The sequence below is a fragment of the Vulpes lagopus genome, chromosome 11 (assembly GCF_018345385.1).
Source record: "Vulpes lagopus strain Blue_001 chromosome 11, ASM1834538v1, whole genome shotgun sequence".
Taxonomy (NCBI): domain Eukaryota; kingdom Metazoa; phylum Chordata; class Mammalia; order Carnivora; family Canidae; genus Vulpes; species Vulpes lagopus.
Genome location: NC_054834.1, coordinates 95039917 through 95054052, shown reverse-complemented (window position 1 = coordinate 95054052; position 14136 = coordinate 95039917). Strand labels below are relative to the sequence as shown.

At 40.7% G+C, this 14136-nt stretch overlaps 1 protein-coding gene across 2 annotated transcripts in view; it reads left to right on the top strand.

Moving 5' to 3' along the window:
* The first annotated feature begins 723 nt into the window (after nucleotides 1-723).
* The window catches only part of TLK1 (tousled like kinase 1), a 153076-nt gene continuing 139663 nt past the window's right edge, over nucleotides 724-14136 (top strand). The window contains exon 1 of one of the 2 annotated variants that reach the window (XM_041722920.1): nucleotides 724-1013. In XM_041722920.1, the coding sequence (XP_041578854.1) occupies nucleotides 875-1013 (139 nt within the window). In that variant the 5' untranslated portion in view covers nucleotides 724-874. The remainder of the gene's footprint in view (nucleotides 1014-14136) is intronic. The other variant, XM_041722919.1, reaches the window with a different exon arrangement.

The following is a 14136-nucleotide window of genomic DNA, read 5'->3' as shown; positions in this document are numbered from 1 at the left end:
GCGCGCTTCCGCGGGAGGGGGGGGCGGGCCGGGCGCGGGGCTGGGGCCGGGGGGGGGAGTCAGGTGGCTCCGGAGCGGGAGCCGGAGCGGAGCGACGCGGCGGGGGCGCGTGCGGGGTGCGCCTCCCTCCGGCCGGCGCGAGGAGGCCGCCCCCGCGCTCGCCAGTCCGCCGGCCCCGCGCTGCGATCGGCGGGGGCGCCAGGGGCGCGGGGCGCCCGCGTCTCCTCCCTCCCTCCCTTCCTCCGTCCGTGGCGCGCGGGCTCCCTCCCCACCCCCGCCCCCCACCCCTGGCAGGTCCCTCCCCCCTGCCTGCTCCCGCGGCCGCCGCCGCCGCTACCGGAGGCGCAGGAGCCTCGCGATAGTGTTTGCACAGGCGGCGCGTGACGCCGCCGCCGCCTGTAACTGATGCAGAGGTTACCCCGCCGCCTCAGCCGCCTCAGCCGCCACCCACCGCCCGCCGTTGCCGCCGCCGCCGCCGCCGCCCAGGCGACGCCGGGGGCCGACGCACTGCAGAGGTGCCGGCAGGTTCCGCTCGCGGAAGTGCCCTCGGCCGGCGCTGCCCGCGCTCCGCCCGCACCCGGCGGGCGCCCCCTCGACGCCTCCGCCGCCGCGCTCCTTCCCCCCGCCTCCTCCCCGGCGCGCCCGCCTGCTCCCTCGCTTCTCCCCCCTTTCCTCCTCCCCTCACCTCTTCCCTCCCCACCTCCCCCCTCCTCGGCTTCCTCCCCCATCCCCTTGACTCTCCCCTCCCTGCCCTCCCTCGCTCCGTCGCTCGCCCTCAGCGCGCGGCCCCCGCCATGACGGAGGCGGGTGCCGGGGCCGTTGCCGCCGCCGCCGCCGTCGCACGGGGGGAGTCGGGTTCCCAGAAAGTAGCTTGATGAGTGTCCAAAGTAGCAGTGGAAGTTTGGAGGGGCCGCCATCTTGGTCCCAGCTCTCCACGTCTCCAACCCCGGGCTCGGCGGCGGCGGCCAGGTCCCTGCTGAATCACACGCCGCCATCCGGGAGGCCCAGGGAAGGTAAGCGCCGTCGCGCCCGCCCGCGGGCCTCCCCTCCCCCCGGTCTCTCTCCCCGACCCCAGGGTGGGGGATGGTGGCGAGGTGGACGCGAGGCCGCCCGGCTGCGGGGGGCGGTTCGCGGGCGGCGGCGGCGGCGGCCGAGGGGGTGCGCGCCGGAGGGCGCGGGGCGCGGCGCGCAGACTCGCACGGGGCTCGGAGCAGCCTGGCTGCCAGGGTGGGAAGCCCCCCCCGCTCCCCCCGCTCCCCCCGGACGCCGGCCCCTTTCTGCTCCATTTGCTAGTACACTCAGCGCTCTTAACCTCCTGGCCTCCGCTCTCCGGTGGGTTTTCCCTCCCGGTGAAGCCTTCATCCCTGAGCCCCCTCCCCTTCCCCCGCGCACTCCTCCCCTAGAGGCGGTCCCCGCTCGGCGAGCCTCGCAGCCCGGGACCCGGAGGAGGATGCCCTCGCTGGCACGGCCCCTGCCCCTGGGGCGGGGGGGGGGGGGGAGTTGCTTACATTGTCAAAGCCCGACTTGGATTCCCTGCCTGGCCCCTTCGAGCAGTTTAAACGACAGGCTGGACTCGTGGGCTGGCTTTTAAAACCACCCCCTCCAGATGGCTGCAACTTTCTCTTCCTTCGCCATCACCTCCCGCGCGTCTGTGCGTCCTCTCTCCCTCCCTTCCTCCTCCTCCTCCTCCTCCTCCTTCTTCTTCTTCTCTCTCTCTCTCTCTCTCTCTCTCTCTCGCAGGGTCGTGGGGTCTTGCGGGAAACAACCGGGGTAAAGGTGAATGCAAACACGCACCGGATCGGTTAGCAATTGTTTTCTAAGTTTTCTGGTTTCTTGCATGCAAAGGGTGCTGCCGCCAGATGTAGCAGTTACACAGCCATAGTAAGACACAGGAGTGCTTTTGGCTTAAAAATTTTAACTTGCTGTATTTAACTTTAAGTGTACGACATAAGGTGAAATCTGGGAGAACGCGCGTTTATGGGGGAAGAATGAAACGCGCGTGGAATCGGCGTTTGACGCCCCTTTTGTCTGGGAAAACGTTTAGCGGTATTCATCAGCAATTGGTAAATGGGTTGTTCTGTGCACTCCCAGTTGTGTCACACAGGGAGACTGAAGCCACATTTTCAAAAAAAAACGTCTGGAAGTCCAGTAGTCTGGTGAATCCTTCAAAGAAACCAGGAGCTTTAATTTATGTAGGAATCGGTGGGGTTAATTTATTTTGAAGATCTCTGTCAATATTTACTATCCGGCCTTGACAATTGTTAATCAAGTGTTTTGTGCCCTGAATCTAGTGGTTCAGGCATAGCATTCTTTGTCATTTTGTTCCTATGAGCATGTGTGAAAGTGACAATAGGCTCAAAGATTGGCATGAATTTGCTCCAGAAAATTCATGGAAAGATTTGATTTATGGCATCCATTAGACATGCAGAATGTATTAACAGACCCCTTTCCATCTCACCCCCAACACCGAGTTCTGATTGTCAGAAGATAAAAGTTTATTTTTTGACTAATTCAAATTTAGTGCATCTGGCGATTTTTCTTTTTGCACTTGAAAATTTGTAAATGAATGTTTCAACATCTATTTTGTAGACAGAGCAGTTGGTGCTTTTAGCATACTTCTACTTTTGTAGTTTCATTAAGATGCTTAATGGTAGTGTTATCAGTGAGAGTGCAATGAGTTATAGTAAATGATGGCCATGGGAAAGACTGCCTTTTAAAAGGCTTTACCTTTTTTTCATTCATTCATTTCTCAAATATTTATTGAGCCATTTCTGTGAGCCTGGGGCTGTACTAGAATACTGAGGACATAGTGTTGAATTGTTCATCTGTAACATCAATTATCAGTAATTTGGGGACTGCAAAATCTAGATTGTGAGTTTCTGAGATTACTTCAACTCTAGTTAAAACAAACAAACAAAAACAAACTTCTATACTATTCTGTACTTTTCCCGATGTTTGAAAATTCTGAGGGGTTGGAATAATTTAGCTTGAACTTCTGAATAACCAGAATTCTTTCTAGAAGTTTGGGGTACAGTAGGCTTTTATATAAAGTAAATTAGTGAATCTGTTGTTAATGAAAAAACAAGACATGCTTTTGTGATCGTTATATTTCACCAAGTACCTCTATGGCCAACAGTGGTGTATTTCTTTTTGACCAACCAGCATGTGTTAATCTTCTCAAGGGTTATATATATTTATCTTGAAGCTACAGTCTCATACCATTAGTGCTAACAGGAATTGCATATATGAAACCCTAGACATACGATGAAGACATTTTCTATTGAGTGAGATCCCAGATTTCATTTTAACAAGTGTTTAGCATCTTTTGCAGGTGTACGTGTTAGTATATTGTAAAAATTGATGTAAGTTGAGAGAGCTTTGGACTTACAGTGACTGTAAGAATAATTAATATTAGTAGAACTTGAATATATGTATCAAGGTGAGAACAAACTTTGTTTCTGAAGAATTGAACCAATTTAATGTAATATATAATAGAAAAATTTGGACTTTAAAGATATATGTGTACATGTATTTTTAAGGTTATGTGATGAAGTGCTCTTAAGCAAACTTTAACTTTGAAAATGGGCTGTTTTTGAAGATATATTGTAAATATCTGTAAAAATTGATTATTTTGAAGTTTTGATATATTTGAAACCAAAAATCTAGTATTGTAACATTATTTTCAGTGCTTCACATTTTGGCTTTCTTCCTATCTCATCCTGTTCTCATGCTCATTTTTATAGAGTTTAATTTGATTACAAATAAAGCATACCTAATAATATTTAAATATTATAAGATTTAGGGATTTGTTGGAATTTAGGAATTTTTTTTTCAAAGATTTTATTTATTTATTAATGAGAGATACAGAAAGAGAGGCAGAGACAGGCAGAGAGAGAGGCAGAGAGAGAGAAACAGGCTTGATGCAGGGAGCCAAACGTGGGACTCGATCCTGGCTCTCCAGGATCACGCCCTGGGCCGAGGGCAGGCGCCAAACCGCTGAGCCACCCAGGCGTCCCGGAATTTAGGAATTGGTATGATACAAAGTAGACAACTGCTTTTCCTGAATCTCAGAGATTTTCCTTTATCAATCTTGAACTTCCCTGAGAGGTTCTCAGCAGTGTAGCTCTAGATTCCATGTTGGATCTTTTAAGCCTGTGATCTCTATCCCATTTTATCTTCTTTTTTTTTTTTTTTTTTTAAATTTTATTTTATTTATTTATGATAGGCACACAGTGAGAGAGAGAGAGAGGCACAGACACAGCCAGAGGGAGAAGCAGGCTCCATGCACCGGGAGCCTGACGTGGGATTCGATCCCGAGTCTCCAGGATCGTGCCCTGGGCCAAAGGCAGGCGCCAAACCGCTGCGCCACCCAGGGATCCCCATTTTATCTCCTAATAAGCCTGTGATTAAGGAAATGGGAAATTAAGAAATTAAGTAAATTTCCAAATAGTGGTCAGTTTTGCTTTACTGAGACCTAGGAACCCAGAGTCATATTGGCTAGATTAACAGATTATTTTTTTCTATTAGTATGAGGGTACTTTTGAATTAGTTATTGCTAAGAATCAAAAGATTATACAGAAGACTAGCATTTTCTTTTCTGTTCATCTTACCAGATATGAATAATATGCTTTACTTTTATGTAAATAGTGAAAGTAGTTTGCTTAAAAAGGTGATACAGTGTAATTAAACTTGCTCTGTTTTCCTGTTTACAGATTGCATCCCTTAGAAGATTTAAGATACTTGACACTGGATGATTGAGTAATACCTACCTGTAGGGAGTTGTTAAAAATAAAGGTGTAACACGTGGCCCTTTTAGTTTCTTGAAATCATTAGCTGTAGGAGGACAGGGTTGTATGTTTAAGGATTTTAGCTTATGAATAGATAATGTGGTAGGTACCTTCTTTATAGAGGCACATTTATGTATTAGGCGAGAGAGAGAAAGGAGAGAATCCAGGATAGTTAGCTGTCTGGGAATCTGTCCCTGGGAAACACATGTTTTGGTCTGAGGAATCCTTTACTCTCTTAAAATTACTGAGGATGCCACAGAAATTTTATTTATCTGGGTTATGTCTATTGGTATTTACTGTTTTAGAAATAGTTTCAAAGATACTTATCAAAAATAATAAGCTGATTACTTGTTAACAAATTTTCAAATGATTAAATATTCTTTTTTTTTTTTTTTTTTTTTTTTATGATAGTCACACAGAGAGAGAGAGAGAGGCAGAGACATAGGCAGAGGGAGGAGTAGGCTCCATGCACAGGGAGCCCGACGTGGGATTTGATCCCGGGTCTCCAGAGGATCGCGCCCTGGGCCAAAGGCAGGCGCCAAACCGCTGCGCCACCCAGGGATCCCATGATTAAATATTCTAAAACAAAAACGTTAGGGAAACTAGTGGCTTGTTTCATATTCTTTTTTTTTTTTTTTTTTAAGAGTTTATTTATTCATGAGAGACACAGAGAGAGAGACATAGGAAGAGGAAGAAGCGGGCTCCCATGGAGAGCCTGATGCAGGACTTGATTCCAGGACCCTGGGATCGTGACCTGAGCCAAAGGCAGATGCTCAGCCACTAAGCCACCCAGGTGCCCTTGTTTCATATTCTTGCATCACTTTGATTTCTGGCTTATTAGAAGACAGCTAAAGTTTGCTTCTGTTTTAGTCTGTTGTGATATATATATATATATATATATTTTTTTTTTTTTAAGATTTATTTATTTATTTATCATAGACAGAGAGAGAGAGAGAGAGGCAGAGACACAGGAGGAGGGAGAAGCAGGCTCCATGCCGGGAGCCTGACGTGGGACTCGATCCCGGGACTCCAGGATCGCGCCCGGGGCCAAAGGCAGGCGCTAAACCGCTGAGCCACCCAGGGATCCCCTGTTGCGATATATTTTGATTGAGGTATTGTGAAGAGAATCCAGCTTCAAATAGCTTTGTAGTTAGAAAACTTGGTGTATTTTAATAATCCTTTTATAAATTGTATATATTTTTCCTTGATATTACACCAAAATTTGACAAGAGGCGGTTTTTTAAAACGTTTCTTGCAGTGTGGAAGTTCATTGTATTTCAGAATTGTCTCCAGGACCCACAAGTAAGTAGTCTGTGGACCATAACATTTATAGCCTAAAGAAGAGACCACTAAAAGAATGCAGAGCGTAACAGCTATCTTCAGGTGTTCCAAAAACATAAATAGCAGAGAGAGTAGATGCATTCTGTCTTTAGAATGTAGACTAGCAGGTGAAAGTTAGAAAGGCATAGATAGAATGCAGTATAATTTTTTGACAATGCTAGACCTCTCCAGCAGTGGAAAAAACTGATCTTAAAAGTTTTTAGTAATTTCAGAAAGCAATATTGCACTATATGTTAACTAACAAAATTTAAATTAGGAAAAAGTATATAGCAGAAAGAATTTAAAGCAGTCTATAGGGACATTTTTGGGTAGGGGAGAGATCGAGTCTTATTTTGGATGCTACTGGATTAAGTGACTTTAGGTCCCATCCACTTTAAAAATGTAAACATTCTGTGGATTTTTAAAAAATATCTAAATACTGTAGTTAAACTATACTTCTATATGTATATATAATTTTGAGTATTCTCTTCAGCCACTAGTATGAAACTATTGTTGATTTTATTTTGCATTTTTATTGTGTTTTTCCTCTGAGTATTTCCTGGAATTCGCATTATCAATCCTCCTGAAATCTTGCTAAATTCCCTGTGAAATATAATAAGCTTTGAAGGCATTTTGGGGAATCAGATGCTGCTTGTGATACAGTTTATTAGAGTTTGTATTATATTTGGGCACAGAATTTAGAATACTGTGGGGGCTGATTTTCAGTTTTGAAAGAGAACCTATCACCATGTTCTTTTATTTGTGATTGTTTATGTGTTCAGGGGAATGCTTAATCTTTTCTAATGGTTTTAAAGTTAGAGAGTTTTTTGGGCAGCCCAGGTGGCTCAGCGGTTTAGCGCGATTTAGCGCTGCCTTCAGCCCAGGGCGTGATCCTGGAGACCTGGGATTGAGTCCCACGTTGGGCTCCCTGCTTCCCCCTCTACCTGTGTCTCTGCCTCTCTCTCTCTCTCTCTCTCTCTCTCTCTCTCTCTCTCTGTCTCTTGTGAGTAAATAAATAAAATCTTAAAAAAAAAAATAGTCTTTTCAGGATACATGAAGGAAAAGTGTCTAAGTTGATTACTCTTGAACTTAAAAATGCGTATCAAGTATAACCAGAATATAAGCTATAAGTGAAGAATTTAATTAAATTAATTAGTTAATCTAGTTAAGATTTTATTTACTCATGAGAAAGACACAGGGAGAGGCAGAGACCTAGGCAGAGGGAGAAGCAGGCTCCCAACAGGATCATGACCTGAGCCAAAGGCAGACACATTCAACCACTGAGCCACCCAGGCACTCTAAAGTGAAGAATTTTAATTTTCATCTTATTCAGAGAATTATGTATGTAATATTTATCATTAATCCTAACAATTTATATTTTAATTTTATAAGGAACATAATCTCTTCTGTGAGTTGGATTGAAAGGTTAGATTTTAGGGAAGTTAAGCATAAATTCCCATAATTTTGTTGAGGTCAACTGTGTAGTGACACAGTTTGAGACTACATGTACTTGTAGCATTTGGGTTTAGAGCTCATTTTCTATAGAAGAACCATAGAAATAAGTCATTTAGTTTCATAAAATCCTTCATGGTTGCTAATAATTTCCAAGAATCTTAGAATAATTTAGAAGAATAGTGTTATGAAGCAGAAGCAGTATGGTACAGATGAGAAAGTGCATTGGTTATAATTGGAATCCTACTGTAGTCCCTGCTTTGCCATTAACTAGCTGTGTAACCTTGGGCCAGTTGCTTATCTCTGCTTCAGTTTCATAAAATGAGAATTGTAGAGCTGAAAGGGACGTTGGAAGCAATTGAGTCCAAATCTCTCATTTTACAGATGAGGAAACTTAGGTTATTTGCCCAGGCTTTTGCTGTGAAAGACTTGGGACCAAAATTCAGTTTTCTGACTCTCACTTAGTGCTTTTTTTTTTTTTTTCTTTGTACTTTGTGGCTTCTTTTCATCTGTAAAATGAGGGGGTTTGGATTCAAGGCTCTCAAAGGTCTTTCAAAAATACTATTCTTTTGACATTAGACCTAATAAAACTTACTGGAGGAGAATTTGGGAGCTTTCATTTATTGGTGAGAGGAATGTTTCCTAAAGAAGCAGTGTGACCTTTTTTCAAGGTTGCGTTTGGGTTTGTTAAGAGAAGATAGCCTTCATTGTTACGAAAAAAAATGTCAGGTTTATTTATCAGCGTGGTATGTAGTGTGCTGAATGATCTTTTTTTTTTTTTTTTTTTTTAATGGTCTACGTTCTAAAGCCTTGTTAGGAATATATTAAAAACTATGTTAATTACATAAATGACAGTGTGATACTCTGTAATGAAGTAATTAGATTCAGGAAGAAGTGTTTGCTCCCCCCACCAACCCTGACTTAGGTGTTTTCTGTTTATTAGTGTTTTGATTTGTCATGATTTCATAGCATCTCCATCATGTTACCTTTTATTATAGTTTTATTTATTTTGCCTACTAGTTGGAAAAGTCTTGAATTCAGAGACAGTTTTGTTCATTTCTGTATTTGGTGCATACTAGGATGTCCTCTGTAGAATTGGCCCCCAACAAAAGTTTTGTTGAGGGACTGTTAAGTTTGCTTAAAAATGGAGTGATTATATATCTTGATGTGCATATATTTTCAGATCCAGGAAGATGCTTATGTTAGTAATTCTTAGGCGGGTTATATTTTAGAGAGTCATATGGTTAGCAACAATAATAACTACAGTTTAGTTAGCTATTTAATTCTTATAACTGAGGTATATGTAACTTTCATTCTCATTTTACAGACGAGGAAACTGAAGCACAGAGAAGTGAAGACCCTTGCCCATGATGCAGTTAGGGCTGAGATTTGAACAAAGTCTGCATTTTACCCACAAGGATGTATTGCCTAAAATAGAGAAATTTGGTTTTGGTTAATTTCTTAGTTTTTTTTTTTTTTTTTAATTTACTAATCAGTCTCTTAGGCTCATTAAGTTTATCTGTAAACTTTTATTATTTGTTTTTTTGCATGAGTTTTATACATGTAGGAAGATAAGATTAAAAAGTTAACATGCAAAAAAATAAAAATAAAAAAATAAAAAGTAACATGCATAATAAGCCCCAAGTCAAGCAACCCAGTTTAGAAGGCTGTGCCAGCTGTGCAAATCTTACATTTCATTTTTTCAGATATGTTCAGTTCTTTCATGGGAAATGTTAGAGGTACACTAATGAAAAACCTTATTTTTATGTTTAATACTCTAAATTGGGATGCCATTTATCTTCCTTTTTTGGCCTATAAGCCCACCACAGCCATAACAAACATTAGAATTTGAACAAAGAATTTTCCACTGTCAGTACAGGAGTTACTACTTACTGTGGAGGCTTTATAATCTCATGCATAAGGCTCTGAATAGGGATGCCTGGGTGGCTCAGCAGTTAAGTGTCTGCCTTAGGCTCAAGGTATGATCCTGGAGTCCTGGGATCGAGTCCCGGGATTGAGTCCCGCATCCGGCTCCCCATAGGGAGCCTGCTTCTCCCTCTGCCTATGTCTCTGCTTCTCTTTTTCTGTGTCTCATGAATAAATAAAATCTTTAAAAAAAAGTCTCTGAATAAAATTGAGTGCTTTAGTGGTGGATCTTTGCTATTAGTGTTTGACATGGGCAGGGAAAAGAGGCTTGAAGCTCAATATGGCACATCTATAAGAAGTATTTTTAAAGCACATAGTTTTATTTTATTTTATTTTTTAAGATTTTTATTTATTTATGAGAGACAGAGAGAGGCAGAGACACAGGCAGAGAGAGAAGCAGGCTCCTTGCAGGGAGCCCGATGTGGGACTTGATGTGAGACTCAATCCCGGATCCCAGGATCATGCCCTAAGCCCACGGGCAGACACCCAACCACTGAGCCACCCAGGCATCCCTGAAGCATTTAATTTTAATTACTTTATTGCTTATAAAACAAATCTCATGGTAACATGTATTATTTAGTAAATCTAATGAGAGACAGAATTTGAGTAAGTTAATAGGAATTCAAAGCATGGTGTGGAAAGATATGAAGAGCTGATCCAGGGAGTAGGTTTTGAAACTCTTTTTTTTTTAGGTTTTGAAATTTAAATCTTCTCATGTGGCTTCATTATTAGGTCTGAACTGTTGAGAATATCAAGAAGACAAGTTATACCCATATTTAAGCAAAAATGCTTACATTCTACAAAGATGCATTACAAAGTCAGATATGAGTGACTTTTGTAGATGACTTGTAATATTTATTCTTCATTAATATGAATTATTAAGAATTGGTTATGCTCATAATGTGTGCCTTCCTGGGAAACCAGTTTAGCTGGAGATAATGACAAACTTTTTCTAGATTTAAATTTTTAAGTTTTCTTGTTAATAGTATCTGCAACTATTGTTAAATGTGATACATTGTATGATTTCATGATTCCACACTTGACAGTAGGTATGTGCTTCCTGTCTGATGATAAGTATAGTGGCACTGGAGAAGGTCATAGGGATTTGTTTGAAGCCAGTCAGATTCATCCTGTCTCTTTTAAGATCTGAGGCACGTCTCAATTTTTTTTCCTATGCTTTTGGTAAATAGTGTGTTTGCTTCTTTAAAACTAGTTTTTCATTTTTCGGGGCACAAGTCTTTAAAAATACCGCTGTGATTATGTGATTTTGTCAATGTTGTGTTACTTTTACTTATGTATCTCATTTATATATCTTTTTATATCTTATTTATTTATACATATACTTTAGTGGTAGGCCCTGTTCCAGGTACTTTGTAAATAGTAACTCATTTACTTCTGACAATCGTATGAAATGAGTACCATTATATCCTTATTTTCCAGATGAGGAAATTGAGACCCGGAGAGGTTCAGTAACTTACTGAAGAACACGTAGAGAATATGTAGCACAGCCAGGATTAAAACTAGTCATGCAGGTTAACAGTTAAACTGCTTTGTCAGCAGTATTCCATTGAATGGATGTACTATTATTAACTCAGTTAAACATTCTTTAGGTGGTGTGTTAGTCATGGTTCTCTTGCTTACTTGTGATAAAAACTTAACACATGCTTTGGTAAGTTAAAAAGAATTTATTAGTTTATATAACTGGGAATTATATGTGTAGAGGGGGATGAGATGACTTTGGAAATAATTTTGATTCAAGAGCTCAAATAATGTCATTGATTTCCCTCCCTCCCTCCCTCCCTCCCCCCCTTTCCTTTCCTTTCCTTTCCTTTCCTTTCCTTTCCTTTCCTTTCCTTTTCTTTTCTTTTCTTTTCTTTCTTTCTCACACAGAGGGAGAGAGGGAGAGAGACAGAGACATAGGCAGAGGGAGAAGCAGGCCCATCCAGGGAGCCCATTGTGGGACTCTCAATCCTGGGACTTCAGGATCATGCCCTGGGCCGAAGGCAGACGCTCAATTGCTGAGCCACCCAGGCGTCCCTCTGTTTCCATTTCTGGGTTCTTCTAGCTTTTTTTTTTTTGGAACTTCCAGACACTCATAGCTTTTAGCGTAACAACACAATGCAAGACAACCTCTCTTTCTTGATGTCCACAGGTTGATGCTGATGTATTTTAATTGTCAATTTCTTAGTCAATCCCTGGGACCTGGGAGATGAAGTACTGCAAAGTCACTAGCCACTATGGCTTTGGGTAGGTTGAGTTGGGGAACCCATAGAAAATCAAGATTGACAATAAGATCACACAGATTAGTTGAGTGGTAGTTTTCCTGAGAAAGTGATTACGGTGAACAAAAATAACTATTATAGGTAGTTATTTAGGCTATTTTTAAAATTTCTTTATAATTTAAATTTTATTTTTTGGCCACTTAGATAATAATATAATGAATATCTTTGAGTAAAAACTTTTTTTATTTTTTAAAGATCGTTCTCAATGGAATTGTCAGGACAAAATTTTAGGACTTTTGATGAATGTTACCAAATTAATTATTTAAAGGATTGTTCTCAGTTTATATATCAAAAATGTGTGAGATGGGCATTTAAAGTTTTTTTTTTTTAATTTATTTATTCATGAGAGACACAGAGAGGCAGAGACATAGGCAGAGGGAGAAGCAGGCTCCCTTTGGGGAGCCTGATGTGGAACTCAGTCCCAGGACCCCAAGATTACCACCTGAGCCAAAGACAGATGCTCCACAACTGAGCCACCCAGGCATCCCTGGGCATATATTTTTGAATCAGTAGGGTTCAACTCACCCTAAGAAGTATTGGACTTCAATAGTATTAACACAGTGTCTTGCACTTAATGAAGGGTTACAAACCTGACACTGAACATGTATCTAATTGAGTTTATTGAATGCTTTGTTATATTTTCTCCAGGCATTTCTTACTCTATTTAAACAAATTTTATATTTTTAAACAACAAAAAAAAAAAACCCCTAAGATTAATAAGTGGCAGCATCCTACAAGCTCTTACTTCTCTTTTTCCCTAGTGTCCTACTTGTTTGACCTAGTTGAAAGCATTATACTTAGTTTTTGAATATTGATACCATATGTTAAAAAGCATTATGATTTAAAAAGTTAGTGTAACATAATAGTTACAAGCATGCATTTGTTAGGCCTTGGTTCCAGTTTGGATTTTGTCACTTAGTACACTTAATTGCTCATTGCCTCACCCATGAATTTTCTTTTCTTTTCTTTTCTTTTCTTTTCTTTTCTTTTCTTTTCTTTTCTTTTCTTTTCTTTTCTTTCTTTCTTTTTCTTTTTCTTTTTCTTTTTCTTTTTCTTTTTCTTTTTTCTTTTTCTTTTTCTTTTTCTTTTTCTTTTTCTTTTCTTTCTTTTCTTTACCTTTCCTTTTCCTTTTTCTTTTTCTTTTTCTTTTCTTCCCTTTTCCCTTTTCCCTTTCCTTTCCTTTCTTTCCCTCTTTTGATATAGTGGTTCTATTATTTCTAAAATTTTATTTTTATTTAAGAAGGGGGAGTGGAGAAGAGTGAGAGAGAGAACTTTAAGCAGACTCCATGCCCAACATAAAGTGGAATTGGGGCTCAATCTCCCGACCCTGAGATCATAACCTGAGCTGAAAGGTTGGAGTTGGAGGTTTAGCTGACAGCCACCCAGGCATCCCTCCTCACCTGTAGATTTTCTTGGTTGTAGGATGGAATAGCAGTACTTCACAAGGTTGTGGAGTGTTAAATGAGAAATTTGTGGCGCATTAACCAGTAGTTATATGTTAAATAATACTATTATATTATTGATGCTTTCAAATTAAAATTTTTTCTTTGTTTAAATGATAAGAATAAAAAAACAAGTACTATCTGGATAAAGGTCTCTTATGGCTGGAGTACACTTGATACATACACATGAATTGTTTTCCTGGGCTGTTGAATTCTAGCAGAGTTGTGTCTGACAGGCAGATTTCAGATGTTTTATTTTTTATTAATTTTAATTACTTTATTGCTTATAAAACAAATCTCATGGTAACATGTATTATTTAGTAAATCTAATGAGAGACAGAATTTGAGTAAGTTAATAGGAATTCAAAGCATGGTGTGGAAAGATATGAAGAGCTGATCCAGGGAGTAGGTTTTGAAACTCTTTTTTTTTTAGGTTTTGAAATTTAAATCTTCTCATGTGGCTTCATTATTAGGTCTGAACTGTTGAGAATATCAAGAAGACAAGTTATACCCATATTTAAGCAAAAATGCTTACATTCTACAAAGATGCATTACAAAGTCAGATATGAGTGACTTTTGTAGATGACTTGTAATATTTATTCTTCATTAATATGAATTATTAAGAATTGGTTATGCTCATAATGTGTGCCTTCCTGGGAAACCAGTTTAGCTGGAGATAATGACAAACTTTTTCTAGATTTAAATTTTTAAGTTTTCTTGTTAATAGTATCTGCAACTATTGTTAAATGTGATACATTGTATGATTTCATGATTCCACACTTGACAGTAGGTATGTGCTTCCTGTCTGATGATAAGTATAGTGGCACTGGAGAAGGTCATAGGGATTTGTTTGAAGCCAGTCAGATTCATCCTGTCTCTTTTAAGATCTGAGGCACGTCTCAATTTTTTTTCCTATGCTTTTGGTAA